Source organism: Tamandua tetradactyla, chromosome 9, assembly GCF_023851605.1.
Source record: "Tamandua tetradactyla isolate mTamTet1 chromosome 9, mTamTet1.pri, whole genome shotgun sequence".
NCBI classification, from domain to species: domain Eukaryota; kingdom Metazoa; phylum Chordata; class Mammalia; order Pilosa; family Myrmecophagidae; genus Tamandua; species Tamandua tetradactyla.
Window position 1 is genome coordinate 28,929,029 of NC_135335.1, and position 27,935 is coordinate 28,956,963.

At 38.9% G+C, this 27,935-nt stretch overlaps 1 protein-coding gene across 1 annotated transcript in view; it reads right to left on the reverse strand.

The window, feature by feature from the left end:
* Positions 1-796: 796 nt before the first annotated feature.
* The window catches only part of TXNRD3 (thioredoxin reductase 3), a 71,551-nt gene continuing 44,412 nt past the window's right edge, over positions 797-27,935 (reverse strand). The window contains exons 12-16 of the mRNA XM_077116308.1: positions 21,893-22,049; positions 15,605-15,712; positions 5,365-5,460; positions 1,540-1,674; positions 797-1,283 (exon numbers count right to left, since the gene is read on the reverse strand). Coding sequence (XP_076972423.1) covers positions 1,221-1,283; positions 1,540-1,674; positions 5,365-5,460; positions 15,605-15,712; positions 21,893-22,049 — 559 coding nt within the window. The 3' untranslated portion in view covers positions 797-1,220. The remainder of the gene's footprint in view (positions 1,284-1,539; positions 1,675-5,364; positions 5,461-15,604; positions 15,713-21,892; positions 22,050-27,935) is intronic.

Sequence of the window (27,935 nt, forward strand, 5' to 3'; positions counted from 1 at the left end):
ATAACAAGAACAAGTCATTAACTGGATCTTTGTTAGCTATCTTAGGGCTCCCATTCTGTTTGCATCCCTGCTTCACAACTTGCCTCCAGAGAGAGTAGTAAAATGCACGTCTACAGATGATGTTCACTACAGTTTTAAAAGTTTCAGACCTTTCTTTCAAAACCTATGCCTAGGGATTCTCATCACAGAACTATCCAACCCTGTGAAACTGGGCAAAATGGCAACTATTGCTAGAAAAAAACAAGTGGCTGTCTCAAAGAATCTAGAACAAGAAAACAAGAGGTTTCCCAAGAGGACCTTGGAAAGAAAGATCTCCCTCTTCAAGGGTCTTTTAGATTCCGAGATATGTGTAAAATTATATATAAGCTCTTAGTATCTTAAGGGACTATCATTGAATAGATTGTGGATTGAATAATTTTAATCTGGTTTAAATTTCTTAGATTTCAATTCAATATTGAAAACATTTTTAATATTATTACTCTTAAGAACAACATGAAAAAGAATTCAAGCATTTTTTTTCTAACGAGATATTTTACTAAGTCTACAAATACTAATAAGAATGACTTCAAGGCTGTTACCATCAAGAAATGATAAGAGGATGAAGCATGAGTCAGGCTTCTGATAGATTAAATGTATTTAACACACTATTGACTAAAATCTACATAGTATGTGCCACTTTCTACAAGTGCCACCCAGTCCTCTGCAGTTGCTAATCCAAGTGCATTTCCACATTCACCAGAGACCACATGGGAACTCTAGGCCCACATATACTGGAAGAATGCAATTGTAGAGTCGGTTTCATAACAAAAAATATTTTCATAGAAACAACAAAGTAAAGAGATAAAAAATACACTAGCAACTTAAGATTCATTGTGCAAAGAAAAGGTCTTTCAGCAGGAAGCCCAATTCCTAAATTAAAAGAGTATTCTGACTTCACGAGAGTCGGCCTTAGCTCACCTCACACTGGGGTTCCGAGCTAAGACGTCAAGCAAGCAGTACAAGTGCTTCTCCAAGTCAGGCAAGTTTGCAGAGGCAGCTTCCCTGCTGCTTGACAGCCTCCCTTGTCTAGATTTTCATCTCTTTCTCTCCAGGCTGGGGAAAAAAACAGGCACTGGGCCCTGCCAGAACATGGCAGGTGTGATGACCATCAGTTCATTTTTTCAATCTTCGAAAGAAATGTGAATATGACAAGGCAAACTGCAAAGCAGCAGGACTTAACCTCAGCAGCCTTTCTGGGTGATATCTAATCCCGAGGACTTTGTGATTTCCAAAGTTGTGAATACCTGTTCAAAGGAAGAAAACAAAACAGACATATGTCAGCATTAGTACTGCTCAAGAAAATACCTTCTGAATACGACATGTACATTATTTTAAAAATATATCTATTGAAAAATACAAATAAAAAATAAAATACAGTATGGGTATTGATGCACACAAAGCAATTACTAATACAAAAGACTTCTGGCAACATGCTTTAGAATAGTTTTTCAAACTACTCCAATTGAAGCCAATGGGAACACAAAATTTCTGCTTCCATACCTCCCCGCATGTGGGGTGAATTCCAATGGTGTCATCCAGCAACTGTTTTGTTAGCCCACATTTCATGGCAACTGCATATCCCTGGGTAATCTCGCCAGCATTAGGTCCAAGAACATGGAATCCTATCACCCGATCCTTTAATACAGGAGCAAAACAAAGAATCCCAAGAGATTAATGATCTAAAGAGAAACCTATTCACCATGAGTTCACAGTGAAATTTTACATCTACCACAGAGAAAGAATGCTAAAACTGAACTGAGCAGAAAACGTCACCCTGAAACGGAGCCGCTGTAAGTATCTGTTAAATGAGCCAATAAATGCACATCTAGAGTTAATTTGCACTGAAATTTACTAGAACAAGCAATTTACCGACTGCATGAAGGAGTTCATTAGTATGATGTAAATTTGTAAATTATGCTGAGGTAGTGCTAAACAACAACATAAATCTGAATTAAAGTCTGGTTCTGGAATAATTCTAAGGCAGCAAGTTTTGCTGAAAACGCAGTTGATTATTGCCAAAGAAGCAGGCTGCTTTGTTTCTAATGTTAACTAAGCCATTATCAAAGGAGTAGTCAGTACTGGGCTTCTACTGAGGACTGCATGTTGGAGAGGTACGAGGTTCACCAGCCCAGAAAGCTACTCTCCCAGTGAATTCCCAAGGTAAAATTTCATTTCAGGCTGTCATTTTGTCAGATTCTTTCCATTAGACTCTATTCTTCATTTTGATCTTCAGTAACAAAAGTAGACAACAGATGAAGAGACTATAAAAGGCCACAGAGATTACAAGGCAGTAGAAATCCTCACCTACTCTCATGGATTGAATTCACATCCCCCACAAAGACCTGACCCCCAGTCCTATAGGTGTGAACTCATTTATAAACAGGCTCTTTGAAGATGTGTGTCCAAACTCAGTCAGGGAAGGCCTTAACGCATATAGCTGAAGACCTTACCAGCAGAGGAAAGTGGGACACGATAGGAGAGACAGGCAGGGAGAGAGATGGCCATGTGACAGAGACAGACACTGAGTTACGAACTGCCAGCCAGCCACCAACAGAAGGCCACAGGCCTCAGAGAAAGCATCATCCTGCCAACAGCTTGATTTTGGACTTTGAGCCTCCAAAACTAGGAGAAAATTAATTCCTGCTAAGCTGACCAGCCTGTGGTACTTTGTACTGGCAAATTAAGACACTTACACATATTCTGGTGAGAGAACGACAGTTCCAAAAGCAGCCGACCTCACCCGTACCCAAATGGAGAGCTCCGAGGGTACTCAGAGGCCACCTGGGCTGAGGATTAAAAGCGTGGTTCGCAGGGCCCCAATGAAGGCTCCTGAATCGGAACCTCTGGAGGTGGTGTCCAGGAAGGACACTGCATTTTTAAACAAGCCACTCTTATGACTCCTCTGCCCTTTAATGTCTGAGAACCACTTCCCGAGGGTAGGGACAAGATCTATTTGAATAGAATTTTTTTTTCAGCATTCCACTGAGAATATCACAAGGACATCTACCTAATGAGAAAAATGTTAACTCTATGTGAATTGCACTGTCTTTTCTAAGTATTAAAAAATAAGCTGTTCATCTATTTACAGCAATTATTCCAATTCTCATACCATTGGTTCAAAGTAGCACTGTGCTAAAAACCCCACAAAAGCATATGATGGTGTTAAATAAAAATTATTATCATTTTGATGAGTAACAAAGAAAAAATATATCTGACAAGCCATGATATCTAAAAAACAAAAGCGATAACTAATATATTTATCCATTTACCTTACTGTATGCCACAGATACAAAATGAGAAATCTGACAGCAGAAATACAGATTAGGGAAAGTACATTCTTATTTACATAGCAGGACTGGCAGACGGGTGGGAATTCCCACTCTATTTCACCTGGCAGGGAGGTCATCCAGATGAGCTTGCAGCAGCTGCTACAATTAGATAATACATCCGCAATTATCTGTGTGGGGATCATATGCCATCTGGATCGCCCACAATGAACGTTTAATATCACAACAGCACTGCACTGCCATCACATCTCCTGGCTAACACCTCGTTCGGTTAGGCTGAGGAGCCCAGCCTACCCCGCTTTCTCCCTCTCTGCTCATTAGGAGGCGTGGATGGCAATGTCCCCTTCCTTTACCCCTGTTAAATTTCCACCACCAGTAAGACATGTAGCACAGGGAGGCCAGGCACCAGGGCAACAGGGGGCAGAGGTTAGTCAGAAGGCAACATGCAGATATTCTGGTTTATGATCCTTCTGGCAAGTGTCTGTCCAGAGCATCATGGGCTCTTGGTGCAAAGAGAGGGTAGAGTGGATATTGCATTCTGTAGCAAACTGAAAAAGGTGGGCAGCCTAGAGAGACTAGGGACAGCTGATCAAATCTCCATCTAAAACTGCAAATGACAGTAGGTCCTGTAAGAGGGAGAACCTAATTTACAATTTTTACCAAGTACCCATAGGAAAAGAATGTTTTCATTTTGTAAGTACAAGGGTGATATTCAAGCAAGGGGCATTTGCCACAGGCAAGCTTTACTCGTGGGTAGTGGGCAGCCTGAGGATCTTAGGGGGGTGCTGAGGGTAAGCAGAGGGAGTATCAAGAGACAGAAGCAGGTGTTCAAAGACAGGTAACTGATTCTGGAAATCCTGCCTCCGCCCTGAGGGCTAGTCAAGCCCTCTTTTAAGAGTGAGAGATGGTTCTCTCACCAAAAAAAAGAGTGAGGGACGATACAGGAGGCACAGACATTCATTTCAGCAGTGGCTCTACCAACCACATCCTAATCCCTCTCACCTTGGGAAGAGGGCAGGAAAATAAGAAGTACCACGTGCATACAGTCACTCCAATTTCCTTCAGGAAAGGCTGCCCACCAATGCAATGACCCTAAAAACTCAGATTACTTATTTCCAAAGAGCCAGAATTAGGTTGACCATACGACATGTCCACCAGCAGGGGTGCAGCTCCAAAGCTTTCACAACCTGGTAGCACTTCCAGGTTCCAGCCCTGCCATGGGCGACACCGCTTGCTATCGAGCCCTAGGGCTGGGTGGCTGATGGAGCACATGCCAGAAAGTGACACTCTTGCTTTCTGTCACACTGAGAGTACAATGACTACAGAGTCCGTGGGAAAATTAAACAAGATAATGACTGTTTTACTCCATAAATTTTATATAAATATCCATTTTTTTATGTTTTGGCTCACCCCGTAGCTTACAAGCCCTCAAGAGGGGAGGGACCATATGTTAAGACATTCTCAGTATTCTTTATAGCCCAAGCCATGAACAAACTAAATTTAAATTACTTTAACTTATAAAGTAGTGTGTAACAACTTTGATATTTACTTCAATAATGAGGGAGGTAGAAGCCTACTACAATGAGATATCCATATCCCACGGATTCTTCAGTGAAGAGCTGAGTTCAGAATGAACTAACTAACTAACTAACTAGGGTTTTCATTCTGTGTAAGCTTCCCCTGTTAAAGGTTTTTTGGCAACACATTCAACCTATTTGCAAAATGTACCCACACAAACACCTTACATTTTATTAGTTGGTGACCAAGATTTTCACAGATCATCTGATTCTCAGTTACCAAATTAGATACCTCTAAAAAGAAAACAATTTGAATTATGTATGCTGATAGAGTTTGATTAAGACTCAATTACAACCTGTCACTTGTTCAACCTCTGCAAACACACTAATTGAGTAACACCTGATCAGCATCTGCCTTACCCTAAAAGCTATCTTTAAAGAGATTATAAACATTCAAATACTAGGAATAACAATTACATTTTAAAAATTACAGTGTTTCAGCTTCCAATCATATTACATACATTGTCGAGTTTATTGCAAATTATCTTTGCATAACAAGCATTGTTGTCTCTGCCAGCTACTGTCCATTCAAGAGGCCAGAAAAGAGTGTGATATACCTGGAAGATGAGAACAGAGAGAAAAAGGCTAAGATTAATAAATATTAAAGCCACTTCTTGATACATTCTCTAGTTATATAAAGATATTCTCTGTAACAGCTTTTACAAATACAAAGTTCTAATGTCCAAAATGTATCTGGGAGGCAAGGAGGAAGAGATATGGAGCTCCCGAAATAACCAAACCGTACTAGCATGCTGACCTTTGGCTTGCTCTACTGATAGTCAGAAAAAAATCTCCTCTTCACCAAATTTGGTTTTCATATATTTTATTAAGCACAAGTAATGCAAGGCAAAGCACCAGGCCCTATGGGGACTGAAAGGTGAATTCAGACCTAGACCTTCCCTTCAACAGGTTTACCACCTACCTATACTGTTTAATTCAGATTTGATCTGGAAAAAGAACAAAACAGTTTCAGCCATTCAAAGATAGCATTAACATTTCCTACACTACTTGAAATCAAGGATTGAATCCTTCCCCTGTCCATCAGTCCCAGCCTCACTGCAGGGCCCTGAGTTAACCACAAGGCCTCTTCCAAGCGGCTCCATCTGCTAAGAAAGCAGAGCTAGGCACAACACACCCCGCAGTCCTGCCGCGATGGGCACACATCTGCAACAGGGTTCCACTCTATCACTCCATCCAGAAGGCCAGGGACTGTAAGCACAGAATGAGAAATGGACTCCGAATTATAACTCTCGATGGGAGAATTTAAATCCCGACTCCTTTTATTCTTTAAAGGACTGAGTATTTTAATTTTTTTGATAAGATCACTTTTTATGAAAAATATACTTGCTTATTATATAAATAATGTGGTACAGAAAATCACAGGAAAGTAAAAAAGAAAAATCCCACTATCCAGAAATTACAAATTAAGATGTTAGGTAGACATAATTTTTTGGAACATATATAGTTGACATGAAATTTTTATGAAAAAGGTTATCATACAACACAGTTACTTTTAATGAAAAGCATTAGGTTTAACCCGCATTTAACAGCAAAGATGGATAAAACTGAAGTATAAACACCATCAAGCCCTTCCACGCTTTTTAATAGAAACTTTTTAATCTTGGAGCCTACTGTGAATAGGAGATAAATGTTTCTTTACCTCAAGATATTATTTTCTAAAATATACCTCTAAGGCTAAGGAAAAATTCCATGGGGTTTTAAGCCCAATTTTTTTAAGCTTCTATTTCTGACATGTTCTATCCCTACCTGCTAGGAAGAATGAGTAAATGAGCACTTGGACTTCCTCCCACCAATCCGTTACTCTTTCCCCTGGTTTTTAAGTATATATTTTTTTCTTCTAGTACTTTTAAGATTTTACTTTTTACATTTAAATCTTCAGCCTCCTGGATCACACCACAAAGCAGGTGTTCACACCAGTGCCTAAGTGTGAATCTCTTGCTCCCTCCTTCCATGCAACAGCCATCCATTAGGAAGAAAGCCTGGCATCTCTTTCTCCCCTCTGTCTTTATTTCCAAGTGGTAGTGTCAGGTGAGAAGGTACTGTATTGGGAGAAAAACACACTACTTCTTACTATTCGTCTCCTTAATGCTGGCAGTTGTGTTGATCAGCCTCCAGTTTTCAAGGATCATAGTAGTAAAGCAAAGGAAACTAGATGCATGGAGACTCTGCCACAGGAAAGAATATGTCAAGTTTTCAGAACAAAACGTAGACCACTGTGACAGGACCATTCTGAGCAGCAGAAGCAAGGAGTTTAGTTTGTATTGAAAGAGCAACAGGAAAGCATTAAGGTCTTATAAGCAGGGAAATGACAGACTTGATTTGTATTTCTTAAACAATCTCTCTGGCTGATGTTTAAAGACTGGACCAGATGGCATGCAGAGGGAAAGTAGAGAGACCAGGAAGAAGCTATAGCAACAATACAGACAAGAGACGATGGTGGCGTGGAACAGGACAGCAAGGGCAGAAATGGAAAGTACAGACATATGAGACATGATCGGAAGGTGACACTAACAGGACTCCTTGGTGAGATGACTATTGGTGGTGACCAATGAAGAGGAATTAAGGATGACTCTCAGGTAAGTCTTAGTTTTTTTCTTTTTTCCTGAAGACCACAGTTTTCATTAGATTCGGAAAAGAACCAATATTAAAACAGGATAAAACCTTGGTTCAAGAATCTTAAAAATTTATATTTAATCAGGCCACTAGAGAGCTATTAGTACTGCTGTTCTGAACCCTTCCAGAAGGACTTTTTTTTTTTTAACTGTACTCTGTTATTATTCTGAGACTATATTTCTGGCCCTAATAAGAAACAGTTCTATAAAACAGTATCACTTATTGTATTTTCCTAATTAATATTTTGAGGTTATTATTCACCATGTCACAATGTCTCTTTCATAAGAATTTGAAGAAATACCTTGTTCTCCCTTTTTGAGTCAGCTCATAAGAAGATCAGAATCAAATTTTTGGCTTAATCCCAAAGCAAGGTTACAGGACTTAAATTTTGTAAACCAAGAAACTAACCTTTCTCTCCTTGGGGGAATTGTGAGAAAGGGGAAAATTCAACTTCCCCAAGTGGAGAATTCTTGATATTCTCACAAGGAATGGGGACAACCAAAGCAATAGGCTGAGCCCCGATCTTGGGGTTTGGTCATATGAAACTTAAACCCACAAAGGATAGACTAAACTTACTTAAAATTAGGCCTAAGAGTCACCCCCAAGGGAACCTCTTCTGTTGCTTAGATGTGGCCTCTCTATAACAACAAGCAAACACTGTCCTCCCCGTCTCGACCTGGGACATGACTCCCAGGGTGTGAACCTTCCTGGCAACATGGGACAGAAATCCTAGAAGGTGCTGGAACTCAAGATCAAGAGATTAAGAAAACCTTCTCGACCAAAAGGGAAAAGAGTGAAATGAGACAAAATAAAGTATCAATGGCTGAGAGATTCCAAACAGAGTTGAGAGGTTATTCTGGAGGTTATTCTTAACGCATTAAATAGATATTATCTGTTTAGTTACGGTGTAACGGAGAGGCTAGAGGGAACTGCCTGAAAATGTAGATCTGTGTTCCAGTAGCCATGCTTCTTGAAGATGATTGATTGTATAATGATATAGCTTTTGCAACATGACTGTGTGATTGTGAAAACCTTGTGTCTGATGTTCCTTTTATCTACCTTATTGACAGATGAATAAAACATATGGATTAAAAATAAATAAATAATGGGGGAATGAAAGGTTAAAATAAATGTAGTAGATTGAAATGCTAGTGATCAATGAAAGGGAGGGGTAAGTGGCATGGTATGTATGAATTTTTTTCTGTTTTCTTTTTATTTCTTTTTCTGAATTGATGCAAATGTTCTAAGAAATGATCATGATGATGAATATACAAAAAAAAGAAACTAACCTTTCTTCTAGCACCATCGTGTTTTATATATATATATATACATAAAATGCCTTCAAGGGAGAGAACTGAAATTTCAATGATCTTTTTTGCTTTAAACATCAAGAATTAATAATACCTCCCTCGAGCTCTCGCGGGCAACATGGCGAGTATGGAGGGGGCAGCGGCCTCCGGGAGCCACCTGGATGGCGACCAGGATCCGGATGACAGGGAGAAAGGAGCTCCCTCTGCGGCTGAGGAGGCAGCCAAGAAAAAAAGACGGAAGAAGAAGAAGAGTAAAGGGGCTGCCGCAGGGCAACAGGAAACTGACAAAGAGTCAGGAGCCTCACTTGATGAGGTCGCAAGACAACTGGAAGGACAGGCATTGGAAGAGAAAGAAAGAGATGATGATGATGAAGATGGAGATGGTGATGGAGAATAGTTAGAATGTCAGAGGTCAAAGAGAAAGAGAGGATCTTGAAAGCAGCAAGAGAAAAACAATCCATCACATACAAGGGAAACCCAATAAGACTATGTGTAGATTTCTCAGCAGAAACCATGGAAGCTAGAAGACAGTGGGATGATAAATATTTAAATTACTAAAACAGAAAAACTGCCAACCAAGACTCCTGTATCCAGCAAAATTGTCCTTCAAAAATGAGGGAGAAATTAAAACATTCTCAGACAAAAAGTCACTGAGAGAATTTGTGACCAAGAGACCAACTCTGCAAGAAATACTAAAGGGAGCACTAGAGTCAGATACAAAAAGACAGAAGAGAGAGGTATGGAGAAGAGTGTAGAAAGAAGGAAAGTCAGATATGATATATATAATACAAAAGGCAAAATGGTAGAGGAAAATATTATCCAAACAGTAATAATACTAAATGTTAATGGACTGAATTCCCCAATCAAAAGACATAGACTGGCAGAATGGATTAAAAAACAGGATCCTTCCATATGCTGTCTACAGGAAACACATCTTAGACCCAAAGATAAACATAGGTTGAAAGTGAAAGGTTGGGAAAAGATATTTCATGCAAATAACAACCAGGAAAGACCAGGAGTGGCTATACTAATATCCAACAAATTAGACTTCAAATGTAAAACAGTTAAAAGAGACAAAGAAGGACACTATATACTAATAAAAGGAACAATTAAACAAGAAGACATAACAATCATAAATATTTATGCACCGAACCAGAAAGCCCCAAAATACGTGAGGAATACACTGCAAATACTGAAAAGGGAAATAGACACATAATAGTTGGAGACTTCAATTCACCACTCTCATCAATGGACAGAACATCTAGACAGAGGATCAATAAAGAAATAGAGAATTTGAATATTACAATAAATGAGCTAGACTTAACAGACATTTATAGGACATTACATCCCACAACAGCAGGATACACCTTTTTCTCAAGTGTTCATGGATCATTCTCAAAGATAGACCATATGCCGGGTCACAAAGCAAGTCTTAACAAATTTTAAAAGACTGAAATCACACACAACACTTTCTCGGATTGTAAAGGAATGAAGTTGGAAATCAGTAATAGGCGGAGTGCCAGAAAATTCACAAATACGTGGAGGCTCAACAACACACTCTTAAACAATGAGTGGGTCAAAGAAGAAATTGCAAGAGAAATTAGTAAATACCTCGAGGTGAATGAAAACGAAAACTGCAACATATCAAAACTTATGGGACGCAGCAAAGGCAGTGCTCAGAGGGAAATTTATTGCCCTAAATGCCTATATCAGAAAAGAAGAAAAGGCAAAAATGCAGGAATTAACTGTCCACTTGGAAGAACTGGAGAAAGAACAGCAAACTAATCCCAAAGCAAGCAAAAGGAAAGAAATAACAAAGATTAGAGCAGAAATAAATGAAATTGAAAACATGAAAACAATAGAGAAAATCAATAAGACCAGAAGTTGGTTCTATGAGAAAATCAGTAAGATTGATGGGCCCTTATCAAGATTGACAAAAAGAAGAAGAGAGGATGCAAATAAATAAGATCAGAAATGGAAGAGGAGACATAACTACTGACCTCACAGAAATAAAGGAGGTAATAACAGGATACTATGAACAACTTTACGCTAATAAATACAACAATTTAGATGAAATGGACTGGTTCCTGGAAAGACATGAACAACCAACTTTGACTCAAGAAGAAATAGATGACCTCAACAAACCAATCACAAGTAAAGAAATTGAATTAGTCATTCAAAAGCTTCCTAAAAAGAAAAGTCCAGGACCAGACGGCTTCACATGTGAATTCTATCAAACATTCCAGAAAGAATTAGTACCAACTCTCCTCAAACTCTTCAAAAAAATCGAAGTGGAGGGAAAACTACCTAATTCATTCTATGAAGCCAACATCACCCTCATACCAAAACCAGGCAAAGATATTACAAAAAAAGAAAACTACAGACCAATCTCTCTAATGAATACAGATGCAAAAATCCTCAACAAAATTCTAGCAAATCGTATCCAAAAACACATTAAAAGAATTATACATCATGACCAAGTAGGATTCATCCCAGGTATGCAAGGATGGTTCAACATAAGAAAATCAATTAATGTAATACACCATATCAACAAATCAAAGCAGAAAAATCACATGATCATCTCAATTGATGCAGAGAAGGCATTTGACAAGATTCAACATCCTTTCCTATTGAAAACACTTCAAAAGATAGGAATACAAGGGAACTTCCTTAAAATGATAGAGGGAATATATGAAAAACCCACAGCTAATATCATCCTCAATGGGGAAAAATTGAAAACTTTCCCCCTAAGATCAGGAACAAGACAAGGATGTTCACTATCACCACTATTATTCAACATTGTGTTGGAGGTTCTAGCCAGAGCAGTTAAACAAGAAAAAGAAATACAAGGCATCAAAATTGGAAAGGAAGAAGTAAAACTATCACTGTTTGCAGACGATATGATACTATACGTCGAAAACCCGGAAAAATCCACAACAAAACTACTAGAGCTAATAAATGAGTACAGCAAAGTAGCAGGTTACAAGATCAACATTCAAAAATCTGTAGCATTTCTATACACTAGTAATGAACAAGCTGAGGGGGAAATCAAGAAACGAATCCCATTTACAATTGCAACTAAAAGAATAAAATACCTAGGAATAAATTTAACTAAAGAGACAAAAAACCTATATAAAGAAAACTACAAAAAACTGTTAAAAGAAATCACAGAAGACCTAAATAGATGGAAGGGCATACCGTGTTCATAGATTGGAAGACTAAATATAGTTAAGATGTCAATCCTACCTAAATTGATTTACAGATTCAATGCAATACCAATCAAAATCCCAACAACGTATTTTTCAGAAATAGAAAAACCAATAAGCAAATTTATCTGGAAGGGCAGGGTGCCCCGAATTGCTAAAAACATCTTGAGGAAAAAAAATGAAGCTGGAGGTCTTGCGCTGCCTGACTTTAAGGCATATTATGAAGCCACAGTGGTCAAAACAGCATGGTATTGGCATAAAGATAGATATATCAACCAATGGAATCGAATAGAGTGCTCAGATATAGACCCTCTCATCTATGGACATTTGATCTTTGATAAGGCAGTCAAGCCAACTCACCTGGGACAGAACAGTCTCTTCAATAAATGGTGCCTAGAGAACTGGATATCCATATGCAAAAGAATGAAAGAGGACCCGTATCTCACACCCTATACAAAAGTTAACTCAAAATGGATCAAAGATCTAAACATTAGGTCTAAGACCATAAAACAGTTAGAGGATAATGTAGGGAGATATCTTATGAAACTTACAATTGGAGGCGGTTTTATGGACCTTAAACTTAAAGCAAGAGCACTGAAGAAGGAAATAAATAAATGGGAGCTCCTCAAAATTAAACACTTTTGTGCATCAAAGAACTTCATCAAGAAAGTAGAAAGACAACCTACACAATGGGAGACAATATTTGGAAATGACATATCAGATAAAGGTCTAGTATCCAGAATTTATAAAGAGATTGTCCAACTCAACAACAACAGAAAGACAGCCAACCCAATTACAAAATGGAAAAAAGACTTGAACAGACACCTATCAGAAGAGGAAATACAAATGGCCAAAAGGCACATGAAGAGATGCTCAATGTCCCTGGCCATTAGAGAAATGCAAATCAAAACCACAATGAGATATCATCTCACACCCACCAGAATGGCCATTATCAACAAAACAGAAAATGACAAGTGCTGGAGAGGATGCGGAGAAAGAGGCACACTTATCCACTGTTGGTGGGAATGTCAAATGGTGCAACCACTGTGGAAGGCAGTTTGGGGGTTCCTCAAAAAGCTGAATATAGAATTGCCATACGACCCAGCAATACCATTGCTGGGTATCTACTCAAAGGACTTAAGGGCAAAGACACAAACAGACATTTGCACACCAATGTTTATAGCAGCGTTATCTACAATTGCAAAGAGATGGAAACAGCCAAAATGTCCATCAACAGACGAGTGGCTAAACAAACTGTGGTATATACATACGATGGAATATTATGCAGCTTTAAGACAGGATAAACTTATGAAGCATGTAATAACATGGATGGACCTAGAGAACATTATGCTGAGTGAGTCTAGCCAAAAACTAAAGGACAAATACTGTATGGTCCCACTGATGTGAACCGACATTCGAGAATAAACTTGGAATATGTCATTGGTAACAGAGTCCAGCAGGAGTTAGAAACAGGGTAAGATAATGGGTAATTGGAGCTGAAGGGATACAGACTGTGCAACAGGACTAGATACAAAATCTCAAAAATGGACAGCACAATAATACCTAATTGTAAAGTAATCATGTTAAAACACTGAATGAAGCTGCATCTGAGCTATAGGTTTTTTTTTTATTTTTTACTATTATTATTACTTTTATTTTTTTTCTCTACATTAACATTCTATATCTTTTTCTGTTGTGTTGCTAGTTCTTCTAAACCGATGCAAATATACTAAGAAACGATGATCATGCATCTATGTGATGATGTTAAGAATTACTGATTGCATATGTAGAATGGTATGATTTCTAAATGTTGGGTTAATTTCTTTTTTTTTCCATTAATAAAAAAAAAAAGAATTAATAATACTCCAATTTTCTTTTTTCCCTAACCCTCCCATGTGGGAGGGTGGGCAAACAAAAACAAAAACAAAACAAAACAACAAAAGTTACTCAAACCTTCCACCAAAATACTATACATATATAGGTTTTTTTTGAGAGGCTTCCTCAAATCCTTTTACTTTTTTATTTTTAACTTTTTTTTTTTAGGTGCATGGTCCCAGGAATCAAAACCAGGTCTCCCGCGTGGAAGGCAAGCTTTCTATCCCTGAACCACCCATGAACCTGAAATTCTTTTATAACAAGAATTTCTAAAATGTATTAAAAGGTAAAATTTTTTTTCAGTTGATCTACAGTGACCCTCAGGAAAGATATCCTTTCTATATTCTTCCTCTCATGTGACTTTCTATCATAATTTCTCATCAATTTAAAAAAGTTCTTGAACTAAGTGTTAAATTGATAATTGTTAACACAAATTTCCAAAACCCAAGTAAAGCTCCATCACTGCAAAAAGAATGGCTCATTATTACAAGGGGTTAATTATATAAACTAATGAAATAATGCCCTCTAAAATGTAAATTTCTCATTGAAAACAAACATCTAAAATAATGTTGGAAATTTTTGGTCATACATTTTCCTCATCCCCAGACGAGTTTCAGTAAGTCATTGACGGCCATTTAACTAGGGAATATCAGTGCTACAGCTTAAAAAGAGGTCCCTGTGATAAATTAAATAGTACAATTAAAATGCCTTCAAGGGAGAGAACTGAAATTTCCTTAAACATCAAGAATTAATAATACTCCAATTTTCTTTTTTCCCTAGCCCTCCCATGATGGGCAAACAAAAACAAAAACAAAATAGAACAAAAAAAGTTACTCAAACCTCCCACCAAAATATTATCAAAGAAACTATTTAAAAGGTTATTATGATTAAGTGGGGTGGGGCAGGTTTGAAGAAGAGTGAAAATGCACGTGTATGCAGGACATCTTTTCAGGAGTCTGAACAGCCCACAAAAAGCCATGCTGGCCTCATACCCACTGACGGTGTAGGTCCCCAGAGCCACACAGATGTGGCCTGACCTGCCTACTGACCCTGCTAAGTGGAAGTGGGTGGAACTCTGACCCAATCAAACATTCTCTTTTTTAATTTAGAATTGCAAGTGAGAAACAGTAAGTTAAATCAGCTCCTCCTAAGATCAGAACTATGAGATAAACCTGGAGATCAAACAAAGGCCATATTGTAGCTACTATATACATTCCAAGAGCAAATAAAATCTGTCTACAGAGAGAGAAGAACACAAATAAGCACAAATAAACCCCAAGAGTAAGGTTAAAGAAAAAGGTTGAGCTGATCTTCCAATGCCTAGTTCTTATCTTTTCCTCGGGTCTTGACACATTCCTACCCCTGGAGTCCCAAAAGATCCTGTAACTTCCTCTCCCTTACATATGCTAGCTCAAGCAGACTTCTGTTACTCGTAATCCCAAAGTCCTAATTCATGCATTATGATTTCCTCTTCCTTATATTCTTGTTATTAGTTTGCTCGAAAGACAGGGTTTAAATTATTTAACTCCTAATTCTCCTGAAATTGGAATATGAATTCCTATAATGTAACCATTAAAACAACAAGCAAACTAACAAAATCAAAAGTGACTGTGAAGACAAATGATTGACTGAAAGAGAAATGCGTAGAACATAAACATAATAAGACACAATCTTACATCTAGATTCTCTTTTTTATGTACTTCCATAGCTTTCTCCTCAGACAATCCGCAGCAGCCATATTCCAAAGGTGTGAACACTACGGTTGGAACACTGGTGTAATCACACTGAAAGAGACACAAACAACATCATCTTACTTGGTTGCACATTTTAGAGCAAAAATGTATAGTACATACTTTTCTTTTTTAACTTTTTTTATTGTATAATATAACATACATACAAAGCAAAGAAATAAATAAGCAATAGTTTTCAAAGCACTCTTCAACAAGTAGTTACAGGACAGATCCCAGAGTTTGTCATGGGCTACTGTACCATCACCTCATATTTCTCCATCTAACTGCTCCAGAACATAGGAGGCTAGAAGGCTTAAATACGTTTTTATCATCACAATAGACTTTTGTTGTGTGTGAAAAATAATATATATACAGAAAAGCAATACATTTCAAAGTTCAGCACCACACTCAGTTGTAGAACCGATTTCAGAGTTTGGTATGGGTTACAATTCCACAATTTTAGGTTTTTACTTCTAGCTGCTCTAAGATACTGGAGACTAAAAAAGATAGCACATTCATTTGTCAAATCCTATCTTCTCTGTATCACTCCACCAACACTTTTGATCTTTCTATCCCTCTCTTTATGGGTATTTGGCTATGGTCATTCTAACTTTTTCATGTCAGAAAGGACTGTCACTAATAAGGGGTGGGGAGATGGAACGATCTGATACTCTAGAGAGGCTGGGCCCTCTAGATTTCAGGACTTATCTTGTCCAGGGCCCATCTGGAGGTTGTAGGTTTCTGTGAAGTTACTAACTAGTGCTTCAAACCTTCGTAGAATCTTATACATTGCCCTAGGTGTCCTTTAGAATTGGCTGAAATGGTTGGAATGGTTTTGTTCGGAGTTTGGCGAGTTATGACAGGTAGCAATGTCTAACTGAAGCTTGCATAAGAGCAACCTCCAGAGTAGCCTCTCGACTCTATCTGAACTCTCTTAGCCACTGATATGTTATTTCTCACACTTCTTTCCCCCCTTTTGACCAGGATGGAATTGTTGATCCCATGGTGCCAGAGCTAGACTCATTCTTGGGAGTCATCTTCCACGCCGCTAGAGAGACTTTCACCCCTGGATATCATGTCCCAGTAGAGGGGGAGGGCAATGATTTCACTTGCAGAGTTGGGCTTAGAGAGAGTGAGGCCACATCTGAGCAACAGAAGAGGTCCTCCAGAAGTAATTCCTAGGCATGCCTATAGGTAAACTACATACATTTCTAAAAGAAAAAAAATGTAAGTCCCTTTCAGTGTATCTGATTCTTCCAATATCAAAAGTTTCAAGGCAATTATAAGTTATATTAAGCACCTGACTCAAGGGCAGCCCTCATGCTGGCCAGCAATTAACAAAAAGGTTAGGCTCTCCCAAAGCCAAAACCCAAAAGTCTGAAAAAAAAAATGCATCCTTGCCTGGGAGAAGAAAGTGCCTGTGAGATCACGTATATAAGAGCTGGACTACATTGGCAGAGGCATCATTCCAACTGTATATGTGGAAAAGCAAGCCGAGTGTGAGTAGCAGTGAAAGGGTGGGCAGTACAATGGGAGCTGATAGTCCCTGCACCAGTCCATTTGCAGTCCCTTCAAAGGGCAACATTGCTTACAGCACTGTATGTTCCACCAAACTCTGCCAAATGGCTACAGGAGATTAGATTAGGGACAGGAAATTGAAGCAAAGAAAGAATTCTCTAGATGATAGTGGGGAAAGAAGCAACATGCCTGCAGAGTTGCAGCCAGGCTACACCAACCAAAGAGAACATTATTAAACTCCTCCCCTGCTGCTGCTGAGGCTCCCATCCTAGACCTATCTGCAGCTCCAACTATGGTGAGGCCCAGCTCTACAGAGGCTCTTGTTCTATCTTACAGGGCAATTCTACTCCTTCACCCATGTGATTCTTACAATAAACTCCTTCAGCTTGCCTTGTCTGAGTGAGTTTCTATCCTTTGCACCCCCTCCAAACACAAAACAAGAGGAAACAGCACCGCCAGGCATCCTAGGTCAATGGGGTGATTAACCCTCCGTTGGATAGGAGTTCATTCCTCTCCAGGTTTCCTGGTCTGCAAATCACGGGAAAGCAGAGCATCTGCTTTGTTTTCCCCATGTGGCCAGAGAGACTCATGGAAGCCTCATTCTCAACAGAACCCTTTGTTTCCTGATTTGTGTCTTACGAAAAATCAGCTGGAAATTTCTCAGTTCGCCAACTCTTTCACCTAAAAGAATTCCACCATATCTCAGACAATCTCCTCTACACGAACTTGACTTTAGCCTATCACACCTGTAACCTTCATTTCCATTTGGTACTTTCCATCTCTGCTTGTTCATACTGTACACGTTACTCCATCTTCTAACCTCTCCTCCCCAAAGCCACCACAACTAACTTCTTAAAGCATAAGATTATATTTGTTACTCACAAAGACTTTACTCACAACCTTACAAGCCATCTATATGAAATTCTCCTCTTGCCAAAAATATTTAACCTGAACCTAACCTTAGGAAAACAAAAAGAAAAAATCAGAATGTGGGACATTCTACATGAAGATTAGCCTGAATTCATCAAAAAGTCAATTTCATGAAAATAAAACAAACCATACACAGACACACACACACAAATGAATGAAGGCAGGGGGACTGTATCAGATTAAAAGGAATTTAAGAGTTATAACAGCTAAATGTAAAGCAGGAAAACTTTCATTAGATCCTGAATGAAAATTCTTTTTCTCTCTTAATAGGCAACTGAGGAAATGTGGATTTTGAGTTTCTCCTGATTTTCTCAGATACGGTAACAGCACTGTGGTCATGAAGGTGAACATCCCTGCTCTTAGGGATTTGTGCTGAAGGATTGTGAGGCAAAACACCATTGGTATGTGCCACTTAAGAAAGCTCAGGGGGGGAAATGTATATGTGCAGATATAAACACATTCAAAAAGGAAAGAACAAAAATAGCAAAATTATAATGAATGGATATGGATAAAAATAAATAAATAATAAGTGCACAAAGGGTAAAATAAATTGGGTAGATAGAAAGACTAGCAGTCAATGAGAGGGAAGAGTAAGGCATATGGGATGTATGAGTTTTTCTTTTTTCTTTTTCTCTCATTTTATGGAGTGATGCAAATGTTCTAAAAAATGACCATGGTGATAAATATGCAACTATGTGATGATATTGTGAGTCACTGATTATATACCATGAATGGACTGTATCTGTGTGAAGATCTGTCCAGTAGCCATGTTTCTTGAAGATGATTATAAAATGATATAGCTTTCACAATGCAACTGTGTGATCTGAAAAGTTTGTGTCTGATGCTCCTTTTACCTATGGTATAGACAGATGAGTTAAAAATATGGATAAGAAATAAATAATAGGGGGAACAAAAGTTAAAATAAATTAGTAGACTGAAATATTAGTGGTCAGTAAGAGAAAGGGGTAAGGGGTATGGCATGTATGAGTGTTTTCTTTTGCTGGAGAGATGCAAATGTTCAATAAAATGATCATGGTGATGAATACACAACTATGTGATGATACTGTGAGCCGTTGATTGTAACCATGTCAAGAATGTGTGTATGTCAAGAATGTTTGTATGTTTGTTTGTTTTTCATAATAAAAATACAAAATAAATTTTTTAAAAAAACAAAGAAAGTAATAGAGGCCAGCAGCAGTGCTCAATAATGAGGAGGCAGGGGACTGCAATTACCATATAACCCAGCAAGGTTGGAGGGGCAGCCAAGGTAGTTTGATCTAGAGGAAAATGTGGCAATGGTTAACAGAACCTGGTATCTCTAGGGGCAAAATAGATGGGCAGAGCAGTGCAGGCCACAATGGCCTGAGTTCTCACCTGCCAAGTCGGAGACCCGGGTTCAGTTCCCAGTGCCTGCCCATGTAAAAAAAAATAAAATAAAATAGATGGGTAGCCCACAAGATTGATGCTTAATATCCACAATCAAGGGTGCACGGGTGGTTCAGTGGTATAATGCTCGCCTTTCATGTGGGAGACCCGGGTTCAATTCTCAGACCATGCGCCCCCAAAATACACACACACACACACACACACACACACACACACACACACACACACATATACCCACAATCAGAGGGCAAGATTGGAGGAATAGAAGCTGAGCACAGTCATCCCCCAAAAAGTCATGAACCCTTGTTCAATTCCTCGAACTGAGCCCATTTTCAAATCTGGAATTCTTTTATTAAAGAGGTGGCCAGGTCCCCTGAAAGAAAAATTCTGCAGCATGTGGCAAAGGGTACACTGTAAAGATTCCCAGCCATTCCTCAAAGGGACTTCAGTGACTGAAAACTGGGGAGAAGGAAATACCCAGACATTTCCAAGGCTATTGGACACAGGGCCTGAGCTGACATTGATAATCATAGACCTGAAGAGTTTGAGGCATATGGGAAGGAGGGAGGAGGTAAAGTATGGAGCCCTGACTAAAGTCTGGCTTACTGTAGTTCTCCAAGGTCTGTGAATGCACTTGGCAGTCATCTCCCCTAGTCCCTGGCAGCATAACTTGGCAGACTGAGTAAATCCCTTCTTCACTGGGTCTCTGCCTGTGGGGTAAGAGCTACTATAGCAGGAAAGTAAAAGGTTAAGTGAAAGCCTCTGAAACTGGCCCTGGCTGCAACCCCCTAAGATATTAAATCAAAAAACAAGATCAAATCCTGGTGGTTAGGACAGCAAAGGTTAGTGTCATCACTAAACATCTAAAGGATGTCGGGTCTAAGATTTTTTAAAAATCATTCCAAGTTTACTATAAGAGAAGTTTCCCAGTATGTGAAAAATCATTTATCCGTGCTTTCACATTCCATGTATTTTTTTATGTTCAACAAACTGAGTTAAATAAAGTTATCCCACGTTTTAAAGAAAAAAAAAGTTAATGGATGGGAAATCTGGATGAAAAGTTTAATAAGGGTATTTTACTATTCCTTCCATGTTTCTGTGGTTTGATATCTTTTTTAAAAAGCTGGGAGGAAAAAGAGATCTTCGACAGTTCCCTACTGTGTACATCCATATTGTAATCTTTATTGTAGCATCAAAGCTTTTTGATGGTCAGGCATCAAATTAATTTTCCAGCCTCATTCCCAATTGTACTCCTCTTTCACCAACAGTTCCACCTACCTAAACCCCAAAATGCTGTATTTTCGATTGGATAAATCATCTTTGCACAGGATGGTGCAGTTAGCGCTCCTGGCTGCTCCCTACCCCACACCACCACCAAATGCCAGTAAAGCCACCTCCTCATCTGCCCTTCGTCCTGTTCCAGAAACTCCTGAAAGGGTGAGACAGTATTTCCCCTATTTAAGAACTCCTGAGAAAATGAGTATGACTCCTGAGTCATTATACTTCTTTTAGTCCCTAGTGTTTTGAAGTAGCCAGAAGGAAAAACCTAAAATTGTACCCATACCAAACTCTGAAATCTGTTCTATAACTAATTGTAGTGGTTTAATGCTTTGAATTTATTGTTTTTTGTATATATGTTATTTTTCACAATACAAATTTTAAAAAAAGAAAGAACTCCTGAGGATCTAAGAGCCACAGGTCTTAGAACCAACCAAGCACAGCAGATCTGTGTGCACATTATTTACTTACCAAAAAGACCTTTGTTTCTTCCATTATGAATTATTAACCCAATAAAGCCTATCCCAAACACAAGATTAAAGATTTTAAATGATGAACAAGACTGTAGAAATCATGGGACTCACACCCACTCATCTTGGAGAGAATGAAACTCAGGTTCAAAGGCATTAAATGGCTTGACCAAGTTCACACGGCCAGGTGTCTCTGAAGCCTAGGGCTGGAATCCAGATATCCTCATCCATCCCAGGTGCTCCTCCTACTCTGGTACAGTGTCCATCTACGGAGCCTTCTCCTAGCCCTTCAGTTAAGTGTTTCTTTCTCTGTGTCCCTAAAGTAATTTGATTAAATACTTTTTGAACCATAATCTTAATGTGTATTGTGATAAGTGCTATGCATATCTGACTCATGACCCACCCACCTTTTAAGCCCCTAGGGGTTGGAATCATGACCCGTTCTTTGTCTTATCAACCAGCACTACATACACAGATAGCAGAGACCCCGAAATATTTACTGAACACCGATAATCAACAGTAAGCCAACCACAAACTGTACCTGTGAGGAATCCTTCACTTGGAAAACCAGCTCACAAGTGTTGCTGTATTGATTTTTTAAGTATAATTTTGATCTTGATATTATCTCATAAAACAATGGTAAGAAACTTACCTTTTCTAAGCGGCCCCCAAAGAGTCTTCGCGCTAGCAGCTTGCCTGCCTGTATGGCTACAGGGGTGAGCTCGAGTTTGCCCTCCAAAATATCCCCAATGGCATAGACATGGGGCACATTGGTTTGCTCCACATCATTTACTGGAATTTTGTCACTCCTATTAGTTTCAAAAGAGGAAAAAAATAGAGAGGGAGCCAAGATGATGGCTTAGTGAGGTGTGGGATTTAGTTCATCCTCCAGAGCAGCTAGTAAATAGCAAGAAACAGTACAGAACAACTGTTGGGGCCACATCAGTGACCAGACACCAGAGCGTACACCAGTCTGGACCAGCTGCTATCCCACCCAGAAGAGTGAGTCCCCGAAGCCGCAGCAACCAGCACCCCTCCCCCACAGGCTGGTTCCCGGTGGGGAAAAGGAAGAGACTTGACTAGCAGCCAGGGCTGAGTTCCACCAAGCTCCAATTTGTGGAATTAATTAACAAATTCTCACTACTAAAAATAGGCCCCCACCTTAACTGAACCTCAAGTAAAAGCTGAGGTTGCTGGTTTCTGCCCCAGTGCAGAGGCAGCAGGGCTGACTGAAAAAGAAAAAAAAAAAAAAACAGAGGATTGTTTTTGGATTGGATAGCACAAAATATTTGAAAGGGTCTGGGCCCTGAAGGAAAGGAGAGGGCACATAGGACCTAGAGATACACACAGCAACATACCACCTTAAGCTCTTGATTGGCAAACCCAAGGAACGGGGATCCTGCTCTGAAAAGGATTTTTCTTTCCTTTTTTGTGGCTGTGTTTCCATGGCTTGATTGCTCTTTGCATAAAACTGCAAGGCTTCTCAGGCTCCAACTGCCCCAGAAAGGGTGGAATTAAGCTTGTCTGAGAGATTGTCTGGAGTCTGTGCCTTTCCCAGGAGAGGGGTGGGGCCCAGCTCAGGTGGAATTCCTCCCTCAAGGAATTCAGACCCCAGGGTCTGGAAAACTGAAGCGATTAAGGCCAGCCTACAACCTCTCCTCTGTCTCCACCACACCCCCAGCAGGGAGAGTCTGTTGAATTTAAAGGTATCGCATCATCTCATGCTGGTGGGACCTGCAGGCAGACATACTGGGCAGGATAGGAAAATGCAAAATCTAGCGGCTTCACAGGAAAGTCTTTCAACCTGCTGGGTCTCACCCTCAGGAAAAACTGGCGCAGGTGACTCTTTCCTCCTGACAGGAGACCAATCTGGTCTGGGAGAATCTGACTGGACTCTATGCTACCTAAGGAGACTCTCCTAAGGGAGAAAAAAAAAAAGGCACTATACCAGCAGGGCAAGAAACAAGAAAACAAAAACTGAAAAATTCTGTTCTGTTAAGCAAAACCTAAGCTAGAGGTCTAGAATAAGCTGAACTGAACGACAAAGAACAGATAGACAACAAAGTCACCCAGCAAGAATAAACTAATTAAGGATACTAAATGCCTAGATGCGAGCAAAAAATAATGAATGATACTAGGAAAACTGAAGATATGGCCCAGTCAAAGGAGCAAACCAACAATTCAAATGAGATACAAGAGTTGAAACAATTAATTCAGAATATAGGAACAGACATAGAAAACCTCATCAAAAATCAAATCAAGGAATTAAGGGAAGATATAAAAAAGGCAAGGGATAAACAAAAAGAAGAAATCGAAAGTCTGAAAAAAATCACAGAACTTATGAGAACGAAAGGCACAAAAAAAGAGATAAAAAAGCAATGGAAACCTGTAATGTTAGATTTCAAGTGGCAGAAGATAGGACTAGTGAACTGGAGGATGGGACATCTGAAATCCAACAAGTGAAAGAAAATATAGGGAAAAGAATGGAAAAATATGAGCAGGGTCTGAGGGAACTAAATGACAACATGAAGCGCACAAATATATGTGTTGTCGGTGTCCCAGAAGGAGAAGAGAAGGGAAAAGGAGGAGAAAAACTAATGGAGGAAATTATCACTGAAAATTTCCCAACTCTTATGAAAGACTTAAAATTACACATCCAAGAAGCACAGCGTACCCCAAACAGAATAGATCCAAATATTCCAAGACACTTACTAATCAGAATGTCAAATGTCAAAGAAAAAGAGAATTTTGAAAGCAGCAAGAGAAAAGCAATCCATCACATACAAGGGAAACCCAATAAGACTATGCATAGATTTCTCAGCAGAAACCATAGAGGTGAGAAGACAGTGGGATGACATATTTACAATACTAAAAGAGAAAAACTGCCAACCAAGAATTCTATATTCAGCAAAACTGTCCTTCAAAAATGAGGGGGAAATCAAAACATTTCAGAAAAAAATTACTGAGAGAATTTGTGAACAAGAGACCGGCTCTGCAAGAAATACTAAAGGGAACACAAGAGACAGATAGGAAAAGACAGAAGAGAGAAATGTGGAGAAGAGTGTAGAAATGAAGACTATCAGTAAAGGTAAAAAGAAGAACTAGATATGACATATAAAATCCAAAAGGCAAAATGGTGGAAGAAAGTACTGCCCTTACAGTAATAACACTAAATGTTAATGGATTAAATTTCCCAATCAAAAGGCACAGACTAGCAGAATGGATTAAAAAAACAGGACCCATCTATATGCTGTCTACAGGAGACACATTTTAGACCCAAGGATAAACACAGGTTGAAAGTGAAAGGTTGGGAAAAGATATTTCATGCAAACAACAATCAGAAAAGAGCAGGAGTAGCTATACCAATATCCAACAAATTAGACTTCAAATGTAAAAAAATTAAAAAAGACAAAGAAGGACACTATGTATTAATAAAAGTAACAATTCAACAAGAAGACATAACAATCATAAATATTTATGCACCGAGGCAAAGTGCTCCAAAATTCATGAGGCAAACAGTGAAAAAAGAAATAGACACATCTACCATAATAGCTGGAGACTTCAATTCCCTGCTCTCATCAATGGACAGAACATCTAGACAGAGGATCAATAAAGAAACAGAGAATTTGAATAATACAACACACAAACTAGACTTAACAGACATTTATAGAACATTACACACCACAACAGCAGAATACACCTTTTTCTCAAATGTTCATGGATCATTCTCAAGGATAGACCATATGCTGGGTCACAAAGCAAGTCTCAATAAACTAAAAGACTGAAATCATACAAAACACTTTTTTGGATCATAAAGGAATGAATTTGGAAAACAATAGTAGGCAGAGGGCCAGAAAATTCACAAAACTACTAGAGCTAATAAATAAGTACAGCAAAGTGGCAGGTTATAAGATCACCAGTCAAAAATCTGTAGTATTTCTATACACTAGTAATGAACAATCTGAGGGGGAAATCAAGAAAAAAATTCCATTTACAATTGCAACCAAAAGAACAAAATACTTAAGAATAAATTTAACTAAGGATACAAAAAACCTATACAAAAAAAAAAAATACAAGAAATTGCCAAAAGAAAACACAAAAGACCTAGATAAATGGAAGGGCATACCGTGTTCATGGATTAGAAGACTAAATACAGTTAAGATGTCAATTCTACCTAAATTGATTTACAGATTCAATGCAATATCAATTAAAATCCAAAAAACTTACTTTTCTGGAAAAGAAAAACCAATAACCAAATTTATCTGGAAGGGGAGGGTGCCCCGAATACCTAAAACAATCCTGAGAAAGAAAAATGAAGTTGGAGGTCTCACACTACCTGACTTTAAGATATATTATGAAGCTACAGTGGTCAAAACAGCATGCTACTGGCATAAAGATAGATATACTGACCAATGGAATAGAATAGAGTGTTCAGATATAGACCCTCTCATCCATGGACAATTGATCTTTGAGATAAGGCAGTCAAGCCAACTCACCTGGGACAAAACAGTCCCTTCAATAAATGGTGCCTAGAGAACTGGATATCCACATGCAAAAGAATGAAAGAGGATCCATATCTCACACTCTATATAAAAATTCACCCAAAATGGATCAAAGACCTAAACAATGGATCTAAGACCATAAAACTTTTAGCAGAAAATGCAGAGAAATATCTTATAAACCTTATAATGGGAGGTGGTTTCCTAGATCTTACCCCCAAAGCACAAGCATTGAAGAAAGAAATAGATAAATGAGAACTCCTCAAAATTAAACACTTTTATGCATCAAAGAACTTTGTCAAGAGTGTAAAAAGACAGCCTACACAATGGGAGACAATATTTGGAAACAATATATCAGATAAGGGTCTAGTATCCAGAATATATAAAGCAACTGTTCAACTCAACAACAAAAAGACAAACAACCCAATTAAAAAATGGGCAAAAGACATGAACAGACACCTCTCAGAAGAGGAAATACAAATGGCCAAGCAGCACATGAAAAGATGCTCAACTTTACTGGCTATTAGGGAAATGCAAATCAAAACCACAATGAGATATTATCTCACACCCACCAGAATGGCCATTTTCAATAAAAGAGAAAGTGACATCAACCGATGAGTGGCTAAACAAACTGTGATATATATATGTGTTAGTTAGATTCAGTGGTCAACTTGGCCAGGTGAGCATACCTAGTCTTGTTGCTGTGGACATAAGCCAATGGTACGTGAACCTCATCTGTTGCCAATTACATCTGCAGTCAGCTAAGAGGCGTGTCTGCTGTAATGAGTGACGTTTGACTTAACTGGCTGGTGCTTAAACGAGAGATTGCAACGTAGCACTGCTAAGCAGCTCGGCATTCCTCATCTCAGCACTTGCAGCTCAGCCCAGGCCTTTGGAGATGCAGAAAAGAAGTCACCCCGGGGAAAGATGTTGGAACCCAGGGGCCTGGAGAGAAGACCAGCAGAGACCATCCTGTGCCTTCCACATAAGAAAGAACCTCAGTGGAAAGTTAGCTGCCTTTCCTCTGAAGAACTAACAAAATAAATCCCCTTTTATTAAAAGCCAATCTGTCTCTGGTGTGTTGCATTCTGGCAGCTAGCAAACTAGAACAATATACAATGGAATATTATGCAGTTATAGGACAGAATAAAGTTATGTAGTAAGTAACAACATGGGTGGACCTTGAGGACATTATGCTGAGTGAGATTAGCCAGAAACAAAAGGACAAATATTGCATGGTCTCACTGATATGAGCTAACATTAATGAACTTGGATAATTTCAGTTAAGAACAGAGACCATCAGGAGACAGAAATAGGGTAGATATTGGGTAATTGGAACTGAAGGGACACAGGTTGTGCAACAGGACTGATTGCAAAAATTGAGAAATGGATAGCACAATACTACCTAACTATAATACAATAATGTTAGTACACTGAATGAAGCTGAATGTGGGAATGATAGAGGGAGGAGGGCTGCGAGCACAAATGAAATCAGAAGGGAAGATATATGTTAAAGACTGAGATGGTATAATCTAGGAATGCCTATAGTGTACAATGATCGTGACTAAACATACAAATTAAAAAATGTTTTTGCATGAAGAACAAAGGAATGTCAATATTGCAGGGTGCTGAAAATAGATGGTAATTCATATTTTAAAACTTTAACCTATGCGTGAGAGTAAAACAAAAAATGTTTATTTGGTGCAAAATTTATACCTTGACTAGTACATCTCCTAATATAACTGAACACCGTAAGTACATGGAACCTTGAGTAGGGCATGAGATTTTGAAGCTTTGTCCAGAGTGATGCCCCGATAAATCCCAGAGTGATTTGAACAGTGAATAAAAAAAGTATTTGCAAAGTCCCCTTGGGGGAATGGTGAGAAAGAGTGAAAACTCAACTTCCCCATGTGGAGGAGGCCTGATATTCTTGCAAGCACTGAGGACAACAAAATAACAGGTTGAGCCCTCCATCTTGGGGGTTCTTCATATGAAACTTATCCCTGCAAAGAACAGGCTAAGCCTACTTAAAATCAGGCCTAAGAGTCACCCCCCAGAGAACCTCTTTTGTTGCTCAAATGTGGCCTACCTCTCTCTCAGCCAACATGACAAGAGAACTCACTGCCTTCCCTCTCTCTGTGTGGGGCATGACTCTCAGGGGTGTAAACCTCCCTGACAATGTGGGACAGAAATCCT